This window comes from Haemaphysalis longicornis, unplaced genomic scaffold (assembly GCF_048455015.1).
Source record: "Haemaphysalis longicornis isolate Haplotype H1 unplaced genomic scaffold, Haemaphysalis longicornis Haplotype H1 scaffold_7, whole genome shotgun sequence".
Taxonomy (NCBI): domain Eukaryota; kingdom Metazoa; phylum Arthropoda; class Arachnida; order Ixodida; family Ixodidae; genus Haemaphysalis; species Haemaphysalis longicornis.
In genome coordinates this window covers 60711835-60733942 of record NW_027526422.1, presented here as the reverse complement: position 1 = coordinate 60733942, position 22108 = coordinate 60711835, and the positions used below count along the sequence as shown (strand labels likewise).

The 22108-nt window shown below is 50.5% G+C and overlaps 2 protein-coding genes across 6 annotated transcripts in view; both read right to left on the bottom strand.

Annotated features, from left to right (window-relative positions):
• Positions 1–22108, bottom strand: part of Med15 (mediator complex subunit 15) — a 154848-nt gene that overhangs the window by 60286 nt on the left and 72454 nt on the right. Inside the window, exon 1 of one of the 5 annotated variants that reach the window (XM_077677523.1) lies at positions 17228–17273. The exons of the other annotated variants lie outside the window; for them this stretch is intronic. Within the exon in view, the coding sequence (XP_077533649.1) occupies positions 17228–17258 (31 nt within the window). The 5' untranslated portion in view covers positions 17259–17273. Of the gene's footprint in view, positions 1–17227; positions 17274–22108 lie in introns of those variants that run through there. 5 annotated transcript variants of the gene reach the window in all.
• Positions 6428–9149, bottom strand: LOC144145788 (uncharacterized). The gene has a single exon (XM_077677519.1). It carries the CDS (start codon positions 9106–9108, stop codon positions 6457–6459), a length of 2652 nt encoding a protein of 883 aa, XP_077533645.1. The 5' UTR covers positions 9109–9149; the 3' UTR covers positions 6428–6456.

Sequence of the window (22108 nt, the reverse complement as noted above, 5' to 3'; positions counted from 1 at the left end):
AAATCGTGTGCGCGTTGTTTATATGTTTATTTCTGTTGTCTAACAGTAAGACAGAAAAACAATCACAGATAGTTTTGATTTCAGCATAAAATACACCAGAAATAGTTTCTATCAAGGATAATCTTTGTTTTAGTGAGTAATTTTTTTTTCTCCGAGCCAGTTTTCAATGAGGATGACTTTTTCTTTTTCCTGTGAAAATCATTAATTCTTCGGAATGAAACATATATAAACGACATCATAATCAGATGGTTATACTGTCAGCCGCTCATATTAGTAATCATGGGTATAAACAGCTGCAATATAACGAACTATTTTTTCTAACCGCGGAGAGTCAGCTAGCGGCCAAACAACGCTTGTGGGCGGAGCTGCATTCTTACCCTGTCATCAACTATAGTCACGCTATCGTGGAACGTGGAAGAGGTAGCGAAGAAAAAAACCTGCGTGAGTCCGAACAACACACTGACACGTTTGGTCGCTTTCGATCTGCAGGGGAAGCTTCAGGCGAGCGACACCCTTATCTGTAACTAATCAGGACGTGCCAAGATAGCTTATCCCAACATCTGAGAAACTGGATGACGTCGTTGGAGCTAAAAACACAAAAAAAGTGTTGCTGAGTAGAATAAATTGCGCTTGCTACCGGTGGGTGCCAGAGGCTGTCCCAGGGGATGAAGACTTAATTTTGCATTCGATAAGGTAACACCGCATATCACAACACAACCCTCACGACCACCATGCAGTAGGCGCATGGAAGATTAGCATGCTGCGCCGACCTACGGCAAATGGACACCCAGGCTCACCTCCAATGCGTCCGATGGGCGCACCTCCAATTTGCGCAAAATGAACAAGATTTTGCGCACAATCTCCACTTGCTCGAATATTAGCACTGCACAAGCTGAGACTGCCGACACTTGCGCAATCCCCTCATTTGTATACAGGAGGAATAGCGCAAGCTATTCGGTGGCTCAGTGGCTAAGGCGTTGCGCTGCTGAGCACGAGGTCGCGGGTTCGATTCCCGGCCGCGGCGGCCGCCTGTCTGATGGAGGCAAAAAGTAAAAACGCCCGTGGGTTCGAGATTTCGGCGCACGTTAAAGAACCCCAGGTGGTCAAAATTAATCCGGAGCCCCCCACTACGGCGCGCCTCATCGTCTGCGCTGCGTCGGCGCGTTAAACCTTGCAATCAATCAATCTATGTATTCTAATTTCTCTCGCCACTAGTATATGTATACCCTTTTCTTGAAAATTCGCCGTTGTTTCGACTCAACGTAACGGGACCACACGTACAAGTGACAAAGTCGAAAGCCGTGAAACATCTATTAAGAACCCTGCTTATTACGCTGTATACAGCCCGCAGCTATATCGAAAAATTCTCCGCTTACAGATTTCGGCGTTCAGCCGCCGTGGCCACAGCTGTTTGCCGGAGTGACGCATGGAGCAGCAGACAACAATGGGAACAATTCCTCGCCCCGAAGAGGCAAGAGAGGCGAGCAGCGAGCCGGCTCCTTCTTCCGCCCTCGGGCTTCTTCTAACTAGCGGCAACGCGCTAGTATTAAGGCGAGCGAGAACAATCCGGGTCTGGGCCGATTCCACGCGCGACACCTTAGACGATGACACATCGACCGAGAGCACAGACAAAGACGCGGGGACTCCCCTCCGGCAAGCGATGTTTGTTGGTCTAGATAATTCCAGTCGACGCGCTTTGTTTGTTTGTTTGTTTGCTTGCTTTGTTGTTACCTAGGGGAAGATAGAGTAAGAAAACACGCATTGTTTGGAATCCGAAAGGGCTGAACACCTGCGTCTTTTTCGCAGACAAACCCAAATTTCAATTCAATTTATGGGGTTTAAGGCGCCGGAGCTACACCAGGGCAATCCAAGATTTACCAAAGTGTCTAAAGCTATGTCGGCGGATTCAGCGTACATTTCAGAACAAAAGTGGAATTGAACAGCAATGCAGCCAGCCTATATGACACTTTCTTTTAGCGTTCGAGTCGATTGCATTCGGGATTAATTTTCATAAGTTAAAACGAGCAGTACTGAGTAAGTCGTACGCTTTCATCTTCACGGACAGACACGTGCGCACACAGCTACCACAACTCCTATCAATTTAAACGAACCTTTAGTACGACAGCACAATCCCTGCGAATGGGGTCGCATGTGTGTTCAGGAATTCGCTGAGCACAAAAAAAAGTGCGATAGCATTTCTTGCCGCACATTGATTGGGGATGTGCAGCGTCCCAGCGTGCCAGTTTGAGCTCGATTTCCTGAGATCCGTCTTGCCCCGCGTATTTCTTTAACGGCTACTGCACATCCGGGCTAAGATGAGGTGTCGAGAACCAATCACGTTGATGGACGCTTAGCGAGCGACCGCAAGGAGCAGCCGCAGGCGTATACACATCCTAGCAAGGATCATCAAATATGAGTTTTCCGTAAAAACAAAAATACAATCGTTCTAATAAAGACCTCGGGACAGGGAATTCGTAATAAGAGATAATGTGTTAAAAGCGTAGATGATTTGCTCTCTATGCCCTGGAACCATGAAACACTCCGAATAAAGTGACTGCGTTATAAACGAGGGTTTGCGGTACTCGTAAGTGATTTAGACTTCGAAATAGGCGCGAATTACGGCTACGCGGCCGCAGCACGGCGGCGCGAATTATGAAAATAAAAAAAAAATAGATGAAAGCGAAACCCTTTACAAAAAAAAAAAAGTGCAACGAGCTTACGAACATAACATCCTGCGAACTCAGTATAGCAATCTGTCTGCGCTCTTAACTAGCCCTCCCGTTTCGTTCACGGCGGTGTCTCAGCTAGGGGACCACAGTTAAAAGAGAGAGAGAGAGAGAGAGAGAGAGAGAGAGAGAGAGAGAGAGAGAGAGAGAGAGAGAGAGAGAGAGAGAGAGAGCAGTAAACTTCGACCTACCACTTGCTAAACAGATTGATTGATTGATTGGCTGTTTATTGAAGAAGGTCGTAAGACGCCGCAGTGGTGGATGGGGGAGAGTGGGAAAGGGGAAATTTTTTTTTAGTACGACTGCCACCTACTTTTAATATCATTGTCCTCGAAAAAATGAAGTGTCTCATACTGGCGCACGCTCCGCCCAAGCGCGCTACGCGTCTCGGGTTGCCTCTCATCCGACTTCACCTCCGAGCTCATCGAACGTCGACGCTTTCCCAGCCAGACGATGCGAGTGTGCTACAAATTCCAGCGCTACGCAACACCACCGCCGCAGCAGCAGCCCCGAACCGTCGTCCAGGGACCACCTCCTCCAGCGTCTCCTCCCTTTCCTCCAGAGTCGCTCGCGACATTAAGGAGATCCCGTTTCCATTTCGCGTGCCGACGACATCCCCGACCACGAGACTCGGGTGAAGCAACAGCGAGTCTGCGAAACAAGACCCGTTGCGCCACGGATCATGGGGCCAACAGCGTCGTCGGATTAGGAGGAGATATAGTAGCCTACACCAGGCTTCCATACATTTTCTGCCTCCGAGTAGACGCAATTACTACTTCGCAACTACTTCGTTCCCCGCATTAATATTGTCAAGCAGTGAAAAACGAAGGTATTTGTTGAAGTTAACATTTACCGGTGCGAACAAGCGTCGAAGAAGCAGTCAACAGAGTGACGTGCATGGCGGAGCGTCGAGTGCTGCGGTGTTCGCCCTGCGAGAATTTATCTCTCAGCACCCATTTTTTCCGGAATTATAAAATTAGATCTAAAACACTGCCGATCAACGAGGAACAGTGTCGTCTCGACTAGCGACGACAGGACGAAACACTATCCCTGTCAAACAAGATTGCCCGGAGCGGCACACGACAAAAAGAGCAACAGCGCTCAGCTCGAAAATTAGTGTAAGGAAGCCGGGCGCGGCTAGCGCACGTAACAAAATGTAAAGAAGGCAAGTCTGCGGCACTATGACCTCCGCTCCTATCCCCCTCACGGACATGGGAAACCTAAATTAACGCGCCGCTTTTTAAAGCGAAGCTTGCTACGTCTCACTGATGGCGTATGTCGCGTCGTAAACGCATTGCAGGAAAGCCAACTTTCTACGACGATGATGATGATCGTGAATGGAGTGAAAGAAAAAAACTTCAAAGCACCTGCACTCAATTTGAAAGCTGAATGAAGCGTAGAGCAGTGATTCGCCATAATGGGCTGTATGTAGCGCAGGTATCCGCCCACTGCTACCACCCAATGCAATTCAAATTTCCCGCCTCCGCAGTGCTCGCGAAACTGCGCCAGCGGGAGTTCTGTTCTTTCTGTGCTTGTTGTTCCTCCCGCACGTTTCGGCGTTGTACTGCCACTTTTTCTCGCTTACTATCGTAAAAACCAATCCAACCAGCGCTCCTAACTAAATGAACGCGGGCGCTGCCAGTTATGTATATTTTACCTCAAATGTACCTACAGTGTTTTTTTTTTTTTTCGCTAAACAACGAGGAGGTGTGGTATGACAAGCGCCAGCGGTTCACGAGTTTCGAACGCTTATGACTATATTATAAACCACTTGGCTTTCGAAACCTCTCAGGGACGCCGCGACGACAGCTGCTACGAAGGAACGCCGTGTGGCTCTACTTGGGTCCAGCTAGCCAGCTACGACGACAAGGCGAGCCCCGAAAGTGCTCTGCACTTAAAAAACGCTTCCCGCGGTCAGAATCGAAGCTGCGTCCCTCCCGTTATGAAGCGGACGTCTATCAACGACACCTAGAATTCCCTCTAGGTGGCGCTGCGTCTATTCTATTGCGCCATTCCCACACGGCCGAAGCTGTTTGGATTTCGAGGGGTTTGCGTGGACAGGCAAAGTTAAACAGAAAAATCGAGCACCCCTACGTCTAACGACGACGATAATTGAACGCGAAGCTCCAACTTCGTGCAAAATCAAATGGCGAAGGGTCAAAGTCAAAGCCGCAACGTCAACGTCCAAACTGCGCGCGATTTATCAACGTCCAAACTCAGACGATAACCACGAAATCCCTAACAAGAAAGCTTCGAGTTCAACCTCCGTCGTCATCAGACGCACGGGTGCACGATTTTTTTCCAGCATGCGCAAAACATGAGCCCGAAATTACTTCGCTCAAAGTGCACCTTACATATTTCTCCAGCTTCTAAATGCTCGTGGCATCGACGAATTCCGGTATCAATGAGAAGGCTCGACTGCACGAACATGGCTTTGGGTGCCATACAAATGTGCGTTCGTTAATACACGGCACTTGGATGCATCTCGCAAGTAAGCGTGGAAAAGGGAAGGGGGGGGGGGTAAACAGCAGCCCACAGAACTTTCCAGGAAAAAACGATCGTGCGTAGGCTGTTAAACGATGGTTCAATAGAAACGCATTAAAAACAAAAAAAAAACTTTTATTCGAGCTCACGACGTTTGACATTAAGGAGCCGTTACAAGCGGTAGCTACGAAATGTCAAGAACGTAAACTTGAAAACTTGGCGCAGGAATGTTATTGTGGCGACAATCGCGGTTCGAGGCAGAAGTGGAGCCTGCGGCAGAAAGAAACGATGACCTTTGAACTATCTTATGAGCGAGTGAATACGTTACTTGTCAGCAGCAACTGCCTCACTAAAGCAGAATGTTCGCGCCTGAAGAACGTTCAATACATGTCACAAATATAAAATGGCGCCCGGATAAAGCACTTCTCCCACAAAAACTTCATTGGTAGTGGTGATGATTATCATGATGATAATAACGATTTTATCAGGGAGCGAGAAATCGAGTGAGTGCATAGTGAGTGCATAAAACCACTAGCAAGCTTGATCAAGGATTTCAAAGATGTTTCGCCAGAATGTGACGCAGTCGCCAAACGGAACCAATACACTACACTTTTAGGGGCTGGGGCTGTTGACGTCTCCTGTCATCGTCGTCGTAATCATCGTCTCATGTAGTCACGGAACTAAAACACCGGGAAACTTGTTTACATCTCGCGCTACAGCTCTGCTGTAGAAGTCTCTTGTCTTTGAAGCCCGAAGCTCTCTAGTGCGAGGCGTGAACGAGTGTCCCGGTGTTTTTTTAGTACGGGCTAGAACGTTACGCGTACTAAAAAACGCTGGGACACACGTTTACGCCTCGCGCTAGTGAGCTGCGTGCATCAAAGACACGAGACTTTTACCGCAGAGCTGTATACCTCTACCCTCCAACGGTTTCATCTTCGTTGGCAAAAACGCCAAGGCGCCAAGAATACACTTATACACTGCATGCTTCACCCCTAGGCTTCACGGTAGGGGAGATGGCCTGGGATTTTTTTGCCAAGCCTCACGAACGTTTTTCTACCGCAAGGACCCGAAGGACGATGCAAATGCGCAAAGGCGAGCTACTAAGCGCGAAGGTGGCTTCTCCCGAAGATTTCCGAAGTACGGCGGCACCCTGTGTTTGCACTGCTCTGGAGCAATGCCGGAAGGTCCACTTCAAGAGAGAGAGAGAGAGAGAGAGAAAAAACTTTATTTCTGGTCAGATTAAGACCTATGCATCGTACTCTTCCGCAAGAAGAATCATGGCTCGCTGGTCGACGAGGGCCGCCGACGCCAACCACACTCGCCAGTTCGGAGGAGGGGGGTTAGGGTAATGAGGAGACTGCTGGGCAGCGGGGCAGGAGAAAAGGATGTGCTCAACATTTGCGTACGTAGCGGGGCAGTTGGGACAGTATGGGTCGGAGCGATAGCCGTAGTGGTAAAGACGTGCCGGAGTGGTGAGGGTGTTCAGCTGGATTGCCCGAAGGGTGTGCACTTGTGCAATGGATAGGGTAATGTGTGGTGGCGGAAGAGTCTGTAGCGAGTGCCGGAGGTGTTGGTAGTGCTCTTTGAGGGTTTTCTTGTAGAAATATGCCTCGTCCGCCATGGGAGGGAAAGGCCAAGGGATCACCGGCGCCCGGTTAGTAATCTCGCGGGCCAGCTGGTGAGCCAGCTGATTGCCAATAATCCCTGAGTGGCCCGGCACCCACACCACAGCGACCGAGGCAGGGGAGAGGAGCGTGAGAGTTTCAGAGAGGTCGTCATGCAGATCTTCGGCAATTCGGTTGTCGCGAAGAGCTCGAATAGCCGCCATGGAGTCGGAGCATATGCGGTAGCGGGGGGAAGGGGGTAGGGAAGTTAGTTCTCTAGTTGCGTGAACGATCGCCGCGAGTTCGAGAGCTAAGGGAGAAGTAGGATGGGAGTAAGGTCCTGCTGTGGAGGTTATTGGGGTGTCAGTGGGGCGGGACATAATTACGCAAGCAGCTGGGTGATACGCCGCGTCAACATAGCATGTGACAGTGTCCGGAGGGAAGGGGTCGTGGTAAAACGCGCGAGCTTGCCGTCTGCCCTCGTGAAGGTGTGGGGTCATGTTGGAGGGAATGGGGGCACAGCGGAGGTTACTGGGAAGGGGCCGTTGGGGGGTGTGCAGGGGAAAGTCAATGGGCCTGATGCCCGCCCGCTGAAGCAGCCAATGGCCCTGCGCGGAGCCAGACAGACGGCCCAGCTGTCGATCCCTGTGGAGGCGCAGAAGATCAGGAAGAGGAAGGAAGAGACCTGTGGCGTATAATTTCTCTGTAGAGGCGTGTGTTGGGAGACGCAGGGCAGCTTTGTAAAGTGTGTTAAGGGCAGATTGAACACTTCGCATGTGTGCTTGTGTTAATGTGCAGTATGGGAGACAGTACAAGATTTTGTTCAGGGCGAAGGCTGTTACTAGCTGACTGGCTCTGCGTTCATCGATGCCCCCACGCCGCTTGACCACCCGTCGGACCAAGTGAGTCACTTGGTGGCATGTGGTGATCGTGGACTTTATTACATGGGAGAAGGAGTGGTCTTGGAGGGGAAATCCCAGAACCCGGCAGGATGAAGATCGGGGGACGGGAGTGCCATCGAGGGTAAGCGACAAGAGTGGGTTGACAGATCGTTGGTATTTACTGGTGGAGAGTAAAAGCAGCTCTGATTTCTCTGGAGCTGCTTGCAGGCCTGAGCAGGCAAAGAACTGAGAAATAAGGTCAAGGCCAGATTGCAACGTTTGTTCCACCTCCCCCGGAGACCCATGGGTGCACCAGAGGGTAATGTCATCGGCGTATAGAAGCGACTGTAGGTTGGGGATCTCGGACAAGGCTCTGGCAAGGGGGGCAAGGCCGAGGTTGAAGAGGGTAGGTGATAGTACGGCACCTTGAGGGGTACCGCGGGTAAGGGTGATGGGTGGGGATAGAGCGGTCCCAAGTCGGAATCGAGCTTGTCGGGAGCGAAGGAACGAACGAACATAAGAGTAGAGGCGGGAGCCGCAATGAGTGTCTTGGAGCGGGGAAAGGATGGCGTCGTGAAGGAGGGTGTCAAAGGCCTTGCGTACGTCCACAGTCACGAGAGCATGAACTTGAGACCCTGAGGGCTGAAAGAAAGTTTGCTGAAGAAGAAGAAAGAGGTCTTGGGTAGACATATGGGGGCGAAAACCGATCTGATTGTTGGGTAGGAAGTTGGTACTGTCGAGAAGGTCTGTGAGACGCGCGAGAACCATGCGTTCCATCGTCTTCCCGACACAAGAGGTGAGAGAAATTGGGCGAAGGTTTGGGAGGGTGGGGGGCTTGCCAGGTTTGGGGATGAGGGAGATGGTGGAAGAAATCCAATCCTCAGGCAGCGTACCTGTGCTCCAGTATTCATTGATTTGGGAGAGAAGGAATTCTTTGTCCGAGTCAGGGAGGTTTTTTAGGATGGAATAGGAGATCTGGTCCGCGCCCGGAGTGGTACCAGCTTTATTTTGAGCCAGAGCACGTTCCAGCTCGGGTAATGTGAAAGGGCGATCGAGATCACTGTTTGGAGGCCCTGTGTACTCAGGGTAGAGAGAAGGGAGTGGTGGCGGAATGTATAAATCGGTCACCTCTCGGATAAGAGAGTCAGCGTCGTGTAGCGAAAGGTGCTTTTGGAGAGTGGGGAGGGGAGCCGGCTGAGGACCAAGAAGGGAGCGGAGAAGAAACCAAGGTGATTTAGTGTGGAGCGAACAGTTGATGGAATCGCATATGCGATTCCAATTTGCTGAATCAAGGGTGGAGCAGTGAATTAGTATGTCGGTGTTCAGGGTGTCTAGGCTATGCCTTAGCTGTGTGTTGTGGGGTTGGTTACGTATAAGACTAAGAAGGCGTTTGCGGCGTCTCCACATACGCATAAGGTGTGGATCGGGGTTGTCCGACGGCGGGTCGGCCACGGTGGCGGTGGTGGTTTCAGACTGCGCCCTCTTCAGCGATCGTATCCACAGGCCATAGTTACTAGTTGTTGGTTCTTGGGCTCGCATGCGGCGAAAGCGGTCCCAGTTAGTATGGGTGACGACTCGTTTCTTAGGTTTGTGTGTGAGCATGAGTGTAATTTCAATGATGTGGTGGTCGGAGAGAAGGGTATCCGGAAGGACTTGCCAGCTTGCCGGTGGATTCGGTCCGTTGTGAAAGGTAAGGTCAGGTGTTGTGGGGCGTTGTGTCGCGTATCCGTCTCGTGTGGGCGTGTCTGGAGTATTAAGGAGTGTATATGAACCCTGCATGGTGTGTGCTTGGAGAAGGCGGCCCGAACGAAGGGTGTTCGAGTATCCCCAGATGGTGTTTGGGGCGTTAAAGTCTCCACCAAGGATTATGTCACGCCGTTTGGGAAAGGATTGAAGAAAACGAAAGAGAGGAGAGAGCAGGACTGTGGAATTGGGGGGATTGTAGACATTCACAAGAGTAAGGGGTGGCTGCTGGGGCTCTGGGTAATAGGAGAGGGCCGTAACGTATGGAAGTAATGAGGAGGGGACGTCTTCCTGTTCATATGCGATATCCCTACGAATGTAAATGGACGATAGCGGCGTAATAGGGTCGGCATGCAGAGCTCGATAGCCAGGGATAACTTTTGCATGCCTTGTCTCTTGTAAAAGAAGAAAGTGAGGGAGTGTGGCTTGCGTAAGGAGCCATTGATGCAGAGGCGTACGATTCGTAGAAAGGCTACGGCAGTTCCACTGTACCAATTTTAGTGCCACAGGGGAGCTTATTCGGAAATGTTGGGTGGGACGAGAAGGGTGGCGGGCCTAATTTTGGGGGCCACCCCAACAACCGAAGCGGAAACCGGGTGCGCGCGTTTAATTGATTGGCTTGTGTCTTCCATGGGTGTTGGGGCGTCATCAAATTTTTTGCTTATGGTGGCAGTTAGGTTGTTAAGCGACTCCGTGAGCGTTGTAATGAGCGTTTCGAGGCTAGAAGTGCGTGTGTCTTGCGCCTCGAGACGTGTTTGCTGGTTCTCGACTAGCGATGTAAGGGCAACTACGCGCGAGGTAAGCTCGGAAAGCCGCTGCTCGAGCTGGTCGACGCGACAAGGAGTGGGGGAACTTTGGGAGGCGAGTGCGGGTGTAATCGGCGGCCCTACCTGCAGTGCGACAGGCGGTGGCGGGGGCAGGTCTCGATTCACTGGCGCAGACTTCGCTTGTGCAGTCAGTGCGGGTTTAGGTGCAGGGGCTGATGGTGCAGGGGCTGATGGTGCAGGGGGTATATTTGATCGCTGACCCCCCCACGTGGCAGACGGAGGCAGTGCCACGGATGAAGTGGGCGGCTTTGACGGTGCAGGGGGTGATGCCTTCGTCACTTCAAGGAGAGTTGACGATTCATTCGGTACACAACGAAACGAGCTAACAAAGCGAGAGAAGAGGCACACAGTTTCCACGGAGAAGCGTAATGTTCACGGTACATCTACGCATGCGCAAAAGCAGTTTTTACGACACTGTGCACGCGCAGTAGCGCCGGTCGCCTACCGGGCACCGTACCGGGACCGGTTCTCCGCTCCGATACACAACTCTATTGCTGGCGTGCACACAACCGCCTATAATAAGCACAGCTGAGGGACTTTGTAAAAGAGGCACTAGGAACAAGGGGATCGAATAAGGCAAGACTTTAAAAATGATCGTACTGCCGGTAAAGTACGTATATTTAGCCTCAAAAGTACCTGCAGTTTTCTTTGCGCTAAATAATTGCAGCACGCCCGAGCAGTGCCAGGGGTTGCGGGAGTTTCGAACGGTTCTGCCTATATAAACCTCTTGTTCAAGTGACCTCTTAACTCTTGGCCGGAAGGCTGAATCGAGGGACAAGCGGGCGTCTTGGCGAAGCCTCTGTTTGGGTGCGTGACGCCGCGTGACACCGTGACCGCGGATGAGCAACGACGACAAGCCGGGCCCCTGAAGTGCTCCGCACTTAAGAGGATACTATCAAGTGAGCGTAAAACGCGCTTTAAAATTGGCAATAGTTTATTTGCGAGCGTATTGACCGCGGTAGCAGGCCCAGTGAGTACAAGAAACAAAGCGCAAGTGTTTCCAATCTAAGCATCCTTCTGTGTTAAAGGAACTTGTTTATCCTAGCGGGCAAACATGGATGGTGTTAGTCGTTCGACGGCGGCCTTATGATGCGGCCGGAATGGCTCGGGAGCGGCGGCTTCAACCTTATTTGTATGAAATCCGCGACCGATAGTTATTCATGATACCTGTTGAGATAACTTCCTATGTTTATGCAGTCGTTTGAGCAGTGCAACGTCATAAACTTTGTTTCCGTAACCACACTCCTCCCGTAGACGACCATGCACTGGCAGCGGAGCGGAATTCAGAACTGTCTACAACTCCACGGTGAACTGACTACTTATAACTAACAATTGAAACTCGCCGTAAAGATAGAGTCACCTTAGCGGCCAATTTCGCTATTATTTTTTTCCCACGACATCTACATAAGATTGAAATTTACTTGGCATTCGCGATAAGGACGGGCGTTACCGCAAAAAAGTATCCTGCCCATGGACATGTAAAAACCCGAGCCGCACCCAGACTCCCAGTAAAGAAAGTGAGGGGTCAAAACAGACGACTGCGCTCGGGTCGTCCATTTCTTCTTCCAAATTTTCTCTTTTACCCGCAGTGTTGCACAATGATCGCACAATTGTTTGTAGCGTTCAACGTGTACTGACCCGCTCGATAAAAAAATGCGACGTGTTTTTATCTGCCACGGGACGAGTACAAGGAACAATACCGCAGCAGACTCACGATGACCACGACGCCCTCAACGGCGCCCACCCAGCGACGTCACGTACGGGAAGCAGGTGCCCTGCGTGTCCGTGCGCTGCCGATAAATAGAGCTGCAGCGGGCCGAACCATTCGATCGTCACGTGCACGGGCCGGGATGAACCGGTTCGACACGAAGCGCTCCGGCAACCCGACGGGTCCCGTTGCTCGAAAAGCACGTGGTTCACGCATGACAGCGGAGACGGCCGAACCGTTGCGAGGTGATGTGTATACAACACGCGGAGAGAAAACCGGCGCCCTCTCCCTCTCCGTGCTCTCCAAAATGACCCACACGCCATCACGACCGCGTTAGACGCTCGAGGGAGAAGAGAGCGTTTAAAAAACTCGGCGCCCGGGGCCCGCAGGAATTTCTTCTTTTGCAACGACCCTTTTATTTTCGTTTGAAATCGAATTCCGGCTCTGTCTTAGCATTCCAAACAGCGGAGTTTAGTGGTACCGGCAGTTGTTGCCGTTCACGTCGTGTTCGAACTATGACATTTAACTCCAGTTTTACATCGATCCGGTTCAGGTAGCTACTTTTGAAGGCACAAATGATTGCGAAATACAACAATCCGCCACAAAATGTAATCGAATCAAGCCACGTGCCGGGAGAGAAGCGCACATGTTTCAAACAAACATATGCCGCCTCGAACAGACAAACACCAGTGGAGCTCCAGTATTCTCGACGATCGTACGTGAAAACTAACAGAAATCATCTGGCATAGCCCCCTTCTCGCCGCAGTTTCAACTCGACTCAATTCGTCGTTTCCACCGAAGAGGCAGCCTGAAAGCGCGAGACGATCATCGGGCAACAATCACGAGGGAGAACGAACCCAAACTAGCACCAAAATCCACCCAAACTCAACCCGTGAATCTCGCGACGCCAACTAAACGAGCAAAGGATCCCTGTAAAGATAAGCCGTTGTGACTGCCTGGACTTCATAAATGCTCGAGGAAGCCATGGATAAGAACCAACGCACCACTCTACAGACCGCTAAGCACGTGGTAGGCTACTGCTTCGCGGGCGATTCACCAGGAGGCGCAAACTGGCCTAAGGCGCGTAGTTTGACACGAGTGGCGCCACTGTCGGCGCCCTGAAGTCAGCATAAGTTCAAACACTCGCACAGCTTCGCCTTCTCACTTTATATAAGAATATCCTCGAATGCCCTCTGAAAATTTCAATTTCTTTTCCACTTACCGCGCTTTATCACGAAAAATATGAGTTCGAAAGTACCCTCACCCCGTGCTCCCCCGATGCGAGTCTGGTAACGTCGCGGCTGCCACAACACATCTGAGAGTGGGTATTTTAGCAGAATGCGAGCATGTACAGGCTTTGTCAAAGTTTCTAAGCCATGAACGAACATATTAGGCGCTAAAGAATTAAAAGTACACGCTTACCACTCCTGCGAGACTGAAATATTTTGCGCCAGAAAGCCAGCGAAAGGACCTTTTTTTTTTTCTTACTGTCACAAACTAAATCAGTCTTACTTGAACGTCAAGTTTGTGCTGTCAGCTTTTGGCGTGGCCTAGATAATTTTGACAACGACTGCACATCCTAAACAAGTCATGCGCGAAGAAAAGAACGAAATATGCCAACATTTTCCGCGCGATGAGCTTGCGCCGAACCATACAACAGACAAAAGTGACCTCATTGCCAGTAGCTCGATGTACGTTTTTTTTTTTTTTTTTTTTTCGCGAGCTTTGTAGAAATCAGTCAGGGCTGTAACACTTCCCTCTACACAGCGAAACAAAACGAGCGCACGAGTTGAGCCACACAAGGCATACCACACGTGGGAGTTGAAAAAAGAAAAAAACCTTCGCGGTGTGAGCTGATTCTGCGACAGGTGCCATCAATCCTGGAGTAAAACAATCCACGGCAGACAGCTTCGGAACACATGCAAAACCCTGCCTGGCGCACTCCATCGGCGACGTGAATTGAAACAGCAAGGCCTGCTCGGTTCACGGCGCGCGAAGTTTTGATTTTAATGTTTTCATTCATGAAAATATGGCACGTATCAATGCATCAGTTCCCTTTGGCGGCCCTCATGGCAGAAGCGGGCCAAAGAAAAAAAAAGCCCAGAAGAAATTCCAACAAGGGCTGCTCAAAGAATCCGACAGATTTAGTGACTCACTTATGAAAAGGCTGCTTCCCCTGGCAGACATTGTCTTAAGGTGGAAAGCTGGGCCAGTGTAGCGTCTAAACACTGGTTCCCACTTCAAAGACATTGTCTTGTTTCAAACACTTGAGTCTGCCTATGCAAGGGGCCAGCTTTTCCAACTACTTTTTCTTCGAGCCCGATTATTTTAGCAAACAGCAGCTATTGTTGCACGCAGCGTGTAGGCACTGCTTAACAAAAGGTTGAAACAATGTTTGTTTCTTTTTCAATGCACAAGACTTTTTTGTTCCCTTCCCACCTGTACACTATTTAGAGCCACTAAACACCAACTCGAGGCGACCATTTATTTGTTTATATCCGCCGCGGTGGTTCAGTAGCTACGGCGTTGTGCTACGGAGCACGAGGACGCGGGTTGGAATCCCGACCGCGGCGGCCGCTTTTCTGGTGCAGACGAAAAGCGAAACCACCCGCGTGTTCGTGATTTCGACGCACGTTAAAGATCCCCAGGGGGTCAAAATTAATCCGGAGCCCTCCACTACGGCTCGCCTCATCGCCTGCTTTGCGTCGGGCGTTAAGCCCCACAATAAATTTATTCATATGTTGCACGACCCCAGCAGTGCCTCAGTGACATTATTAATACGGGAAACCAAATACAAACATGTGGAACGGATTAAAATAGGTCTATCGCGATCTATCGCTGCGGTATCGGAAGACAGCTCAGAAAGCGGTCCTTCACCTGCCATCGCTGCAATAGCAAAAGGTAGCTTCAATAGCGGTCTTTCGCCTGCTATCTGCTACACCTCTTGCATGTCACCTGTCATCAGAGTTTCATACTAATATACACCAGAGGGAAATCTGGCGCCACTGTCTAGGGAAGCGGCCGCGCTCCAGCGAGCGTTCCGTCATGTACCGGGCAGGCATGTTCCACTTGTCCTTGGCTTGGCTCATGAACAGGCTGGATAGTTGCCTCCGGCCACAAAAAAGCAACAATATTGCTGGTGAACATTCATCAAATTTGTTTTGTTACTATAAAATTGAAGCTGCAAAAAGATTCATTTGTCAGGGATTATTTAGAAGCTCTGTGCAAGATGAGCGGAAAAAAAAATTAGTGCCCTTTCACTCTGAAGCAGGATGACTTGCGAAGCTGGGCGCAGTCCTCGAGATGCACGAAACAAAACACGAGTGTTTGTAATTTCCGATCGAGCAATTAGCACATAGCCGAATGAAACTTGGAAGGACGGACTCCAGCTTTATTCTAGCGGACAAACTTGGAGCTGTCTGCGTCCCTCCCGCGTCGTAGGCATCATACCGTCTGCGTAACCCACAAACCCAATCCGCTCGAACACTGAGGACATCGGAAAGTTCGCATTGGAGCAGTGGACGTACACGTTTAAACCTCCCGCCAGCACAACGGACATGCCATCAGTGAGGGCATGAAACCTATATCTGCGCGTCCACGCCCCCCCCCCCCCCTTTTCCCTCCACTCCCAACCCGTGGCTGCATAAACCGGCAACCGGCTATGTGCGCGCGCTTAGAAATGAAAGGCGCCGACAAAATGGTCGCTCTGAAAGCCCTTCAAGCTGAACAAGAAATATTGGCTCCCATCGAAGTTGCTGTTCATCCGGGAGAGATTCCCAGCTACTCGTCGAGCTTGAACTTGCGGAGGCAACGGCGGCTCTATGAAGCGTAAATTTATTGCCTCGAATGCACTCAAGGTTTTTCCATATTGGTCAACCGCAGAAGAGGAGTTTCATGCATACGTTTCGTACGCAGGCTCGCCAATATACTGTTGTTTTGAGCGCAAGCTGATACAGAAACGAAAAACTGCTTGAGGCCAGGCCAGAAAACCTGCCGGGGTTCACCATGCAAGATATGTTTGGCGTATTAGAGAGAGAGAGGGGGAGGGGGAGATAGCTAATCACTATCCGCTCGTAAATATGACCGAATCACGAAACGTCGCCATCGCTCCTTCACGTAGGTCAGCCATTTTCGCCACCACAAGAACATCGCTTACAATCTGGTTAGTGCTTTTTTTGTTTTTCTAGCGCACGCACTGTCAGATCACGCGAGCGATCACACAGCGCTCGTGGGTGCAAACGCTATTCGCAAAAACGGGCGCATAGCAAAGCAGCGCGCCATCAATCTTGCGAGCCGTAGCGCTCTCCCGTCGAGTCGACAGAAATGGGGGTTGCTCGACGAACAGGCGAGTGAGTTTTTCTCTCAAATTACGAAGCGTCGTCCCCTTCCTGTAAATAATTCAGCTCGCCTCTCCGACCGGAACAAGCTCGAGGAGAGCGTCCTGGAGAGAGAGAAGAACTTTTATTCCTGGCGAGGCTTAGTCCTAGCGAGCGTAGGATGTAGTAGAGGTACAACCCCGTGTTGCCACCGTAGGGACGAACACATGGGAAGTGCGATAAACGGTGCGTTTGTCGCCCGTATCATTTACGCCGCGATAACGAGAAGCTATACATGTTCAACGGACGAAAAGTGTACGAAATCGCGCAAAACTTGTCGCCGTAACTCAATACGGGCGACAGCTGTCACTCCCTCTTTTGCAAGCATTCTTCGAACACTGTCCAACATTTTTCGACACACTTTCTGTTGAGGTGCCCACTGCGTTGCCCACCACATAGCCAATGCGAGTTGCCGCGGTGTCCCCAACTCTTCAAATTCTCTGGGAGATGCGCTGCGCAGCCCTCTGGTGTTCCGCCACTATTTTTTTAGGGGCGAAGCCCCTTAGGAGCTGTGGCTGTTAGCGTCTCCTGTCGTCGTAATCGTCGTTCCGTCTCATGTAGTCACGGTACTAAAACACCGGGAGACTCGTTTACGCCTGACGCTAGTGAGCTTCGTGCTTCAAAGACAATAGACCTTTACAGCAAAGCTGTATACGTGTACCTACGCGGTTTCATCTCCGTTGGCAAAAACGCTAAGGCGCCAAGAATACACTGAATGCTTCGCCTCTCACCAGGTTTCACGTTAGTGTAGATGGCCCGGGATTTTTTTTCGGCAGAACGAAACGAAATAACTGAAAGACGTTGCGTGTTCATGGGCACGAAAATGGAGAGAAAAGTAAGAGAGAGCGAGAGAAAGAGAGAGAGGGAAGCTCACTCACATTTATAGATCCAATATCCGGCGGCGCTCATGTTCGTCACACAACACTGTCTCTGTCCAGTGGCGCGTTTACAAAGGTTCGGATCACGCACGTGGCGGCGCCTGAACGCGAGACACCTAAACCGCCAACTTTAAATGTCCCGAGCCTCTTCGAGAAACTTAACCAGGAAGATTACCACACTGGGGTCACATTTAACCTAAACTCCCGCGCGCACAATTTTTTCTCTCTCCATTCATATGCACGCGCCCCCCTGCCACCAACGCTCGAGAATGGAGCAAACGAACCCCGATAAAAAACCCGCCAACGAAACAAACAAACGCACGAACAGCGACAACACCCACAGCGACACCACGTGCGCCGGCTCCGGCACCCACACACATTCGTGTCGGGGATGAGGAGGATGCCCCGTGAGAGCTAGCCGGAGATGGGGAGAGAGGGGGAACGGCTAAGTGGGAAAACCGACCAAACGGGTCAGCAGCAGACAGGAATTCCTGCTTCGCGGCAACGCCGTCACCGCTAGATTGCGCGCACAGGCGCCGCGAAAACCAAAAAAACGCTGGCCTTCAACCTTGCGACCGGCATTCGGTGCGCGCCGATAAGCCAGCGACGAAGGGCCAGCAGGTTAGGGGGGGTACAAGCCGCATGCTACCGCGCACATGTGCTCAGGTGAACGACGAAGACGAACAAGCGGTCGGGTGTGGTCAACACCACCCAGATTAACAGGCCTGCGTACAGAGGGATAAACGTCGATTCGTCGCTGTCGAAGATAAGACAAAACGAAAAACACCGGAAATTGCGGGTGCTTACGGAATACCCCCCTAGCCTGAAGCTTTATCGTTGCGGGAGTCTGCCTATTGGAGAGCCGCGCTTATCGTTCCGCGCGCAGTCCTGTTCGTCGAGGCGGTGCTGGTGTGGCGTGCGTGATCGAGAGAGGAGGCCGGCGAAGACTTGGAAGTCACCTCAGGGGCCAAGATAACGCGCGCCGGTGAATACGAATGCGACGGTGACACAATGGGAACATATACATGGGCGGCCGCGTAAATGCCAGCTGCGCCCTTCCGGATATGCTCGCACGCCCTGTTGCACGCAGACGTGCAAGGTGTTTTTTTTTCACGTGCAATATGCTCACAGGCGCGCTCCTCCCACGAGCTGCTCGACATGTTCATACAGTGACTCTTACGCGATACTGACGGGCTTTTTTTTTTTTTTTTTCGCGTGGACTAAATCGGGTCGTCCCTGGAAAAGCCTGGAGACGTGACAGGTGTGGGCTGATGGTGTGTTGCGGACGTGAGCTCGAAGAGTATAAAAAGAAAAACGAATAGGCCGCACCCTTGGGAAACAAAAGTGGGCGCAACCTCTTTCGACATCGTGGGATCCATACTTCACACTCGCCCCTTTCTTTACGTCTCTGTGTGTTCTTAAATGGGCATCACAAATGCTGCAGGAGCTCCCAAACGATGATGCATTAGGTAGAAAAATCTTCAGCTCAAATCTGCGCGGGAACCCGTTTAGTGGTGCGTGCTGCAAACCAGTCGCAAAAAACAGCGCAAGGAAACTGAACGGAAGACGAGAAAGAGACAAACACCGGACGCTGGGTCTCTTTCTCGTCTTCCGCTCAGTTTCTTTGCGTTTTTTTTTTTTTTTTTGCCATCAGTATGAACCAACTAGCCCGTCTTCCCACTCTAGTGCAAACCAGTCACTGGCAAATGTGGCGCCTAACGTGTAAATATGGCGCCTAACGTGACAGTTACACAAATTTTGCAAAGTGAGGTGTGCGCTTCACGTGGATACACGGGGTTTTATGGAGGTATCTTGTACAAGGACCTACCGTCTTCACATTTTCATACAAGGTTTCCTTTAGTACCGCTAAAAGTTTCTTCCCAGCAACACACACGTGCGCAGTAGTGAGGCGTGCCCTAAAACGTGCTTGGAGTAGCGCTCCGTGGGGATGCATGGGGTCTTCTGGAAGTACTTAATCCAGGGCCATAGGCTCTTCGTGCCGACTTTACGAGAGCTCTGTGTACAGCATGGCGGCTTGAGCGTTTCATCGACAGTTCCCAATTAACAGGTACAATTTTTTCAACAGCGAAGCTGTTCAGTAAAACGTAATTTTTGGTGTCCGGGCCTCGCGGCGACTCGCGGCGACCGCCTGGCAGTATACAAAACCAATAGAATGCCTAGCGCTCCTGTGTGCTGCCTCGCGACGACCACCCAGCGTCCCCTGCGCACGTTTTTCAAGCCATTGCATACGCACTTAGGGAAATTGGCCAAGATTGGCCGAAAAAAAAAAAAAAAACTCCAGCGTTCGCCGAAATCGTGGCAACAATTGCTCGAAACAAGAAAGACACGTCCTGGCATACGCCCCTCCAAGGTCATGTCCAATGGTTATCACTTCCAAAAAAAAAAAAAAAAAAAGAAATGAAGGAAGCTCACATTTATAGCAACAATAATGGAGTAAAGGTCGTTGCGGCAGCGAAGATGGAGCAAATCGGCTGCAATCGAGGATTTAAACCTTCGGGATGGTCGTGAAGGTGTACCTTGAAGTCTTACGCGTTAGTGAGAACTTACTTCATTTTTTTTTTCTTTTTGCTCGAGTGCTTTTCGCTTCCCACTGGAATGCACCTATATCTCGCGTCGCCCACTACTATTGGCGATAACCAACTACTTCCAAACGAGCCTCGGGTGGTCCTCAGCGCGCACCGCGCGTGCGTCGTCCACCCATCCCGGGAATACCAGCATAAATAATCAACGATGACGCAGCGCCCTCCACGCGCTGTCGGGCAATGCCCTTTCGGTGCGGGGCGTTATTGGGAAAACGGGGCGGACATCGGCATATGCGGGCGAAGCTCGGATCAGGTCGCGACCGCTATTTTACCGTCACGCGTCGGGCAGGCGTTGCTCGCTGCTTCCCGTCGGCTTTCCAGGAATTTTCTGCTCCTCACTCAACGAGGAAATCATCCGTCCGTGTATTTGAAACGCTTGGTGGGGCACCCTTTCGCCGCGTACGAAAATGTAATCAAATGTAACCAAACTTTACCTTCAGACGCCTTATACGGGGCCCGAAAAAATGCCTCCCCAGCAATGCATTTGAGTAGCGCCGTTGACATACAGGCAGTCACGGGTAAGTTACCAGTAAAAAGTAACTATTACAGTTACAGAGTTTCCAAAAGTAACTTGCTACAGTTACGTTTATAAAAAAAGTAACGTTGTTACTTTTCCTTTACTGTATAAAACTGAGTATAATAGATCACAAACAAGCGGGTTCGATTCCCGGCCGCTTTTCTGATGGAGGCGAAAAGCGAAAACACCCGCGTGTTCGAGATTTCGGCGCACGTTAAAGATACCCAGGCGGTCAAAATTAATCCGGAGTCCTCCACTACGGCACGCCTCATCGCCTGTGTAGCGTCGGCGCGTTAAACCTCATAATCAATCAATAAATCAATCAGATCACAACCCAAACGATAGCTTTTTTTATTGGAAACAAAACCTGCGAAGGCACACTCAGGTAGTCAAAATTGCGGGCGGTAAGACCCAAAACGGGGGAACACTCACGTCCAACACTAGCAATCGTTGTGTACGCCTGATATTGTCTCACTAACTGTGTGTTGGTGCACCCGTGGAGTCATTATGAGTACCCGATCTCAGTAGGCCCTTCTTCGGTGGTCTTTCTTTGCAAGAATAGGCCAGCTTCCTCCTCAAAAGAGGTCGAATTGTCAGCTTCTTTTTTAAAGACGATAGCCTTTCTTGGACTCTTAAAAACGCAGAAATTTCGGTTTGTCTGTCTGTCGTCTGTGACTCGATCCAGCCACCCGACCAAAGCGAGGCTGAACCTGCGCAATAGTCTTATATACCCACAGCCAAATCTAAACGTCTAAGACCGGTGTTAATGTTAACACTTGCCAACATTGTTGAACAAGAGCAAGACATTACGCAAACATAAGGCAGAACATCGATACATGAGTGAAATTTGAGAACAGATTTAGGGGAAATCCCCAAGGTGGAGTAAGTTTGTGCAAAGGAAAGTTTGACACCCACCTTGACATCCTGGACCAGGACGAATTTCTCTTCAACTGCGAAGTTTCTGAGAAAGCTGTATAGCTTTCCTTTGTAGCCGTACGGCTGCATTCAGTGGATGTCAAACTTCCCTTTGCATAAGTGATATTTGCAGTGTTCCTTTATTTAAAAAAAATCATGGATACTTGATTTTTGCGAAAAGAAATACTACGTGCACTGCAGAAAAAAAAAAAATCACTCCGCCGCCTGCTGTCGCCCGCGCCACTAAAGCCTCTGGCGGCATTTTGAGAAATCAAGCGGGAACAGTTACGAAAGGTCCCACTAGATATGTCCCACGTTCTGCTCGGAACGCACCTGGAGCAGGGAAACGTGGTTTTATAAACTTTAAAGTAGGAGGCTTTGATTCACGCGCGTCTCCGCCGTACTGCAGCGCTGGCATCGAGGAACCCGGCGTGTAGCAGTGGAACGCGGTAAATTTAAACTGACTTGAGGAAACCTCTAGCGTGTTTAACTTGGGAGGAGCGCGAGGGAAGATGAACAACATGAGAGGTGAGCGGGGAAAAAAAAGGAGGCGGCAAATGCCGACGAAAGACTATCGTCTTTTGTCGACATTTGCAACGAAAGGAGCAGATACGCGGCCATTGTTTTTCTTGTTTCTGCTCGACTCAAGACGAAAGAAAAGATTCAAGAAATCACCTTAAAGACCGACCTCCGACCTATGTTTCCTGCAGAAAAGATGCAACCTCCTCTCCTAAACTGCGAGGGGTGAAAGGTGGAAAGGTGGAGAGGATACGGAAAAGAAGAAAGTTCGAAAAAGTGGAAAGCCAGTTCTTGAGAGCACGGCCTTTTACGAGCGTTGCTATTGAA

Bases quoted from the DNA above. Each gene is read 5' to 3' on its own strand.
- LOC144145788 (XM_077677519.1), bottom strand. From the start codon at position 9,108: ATGCGTATGTGGAGACGCCGCAAACGCCTTCTTAGTCTTATACGTAAC.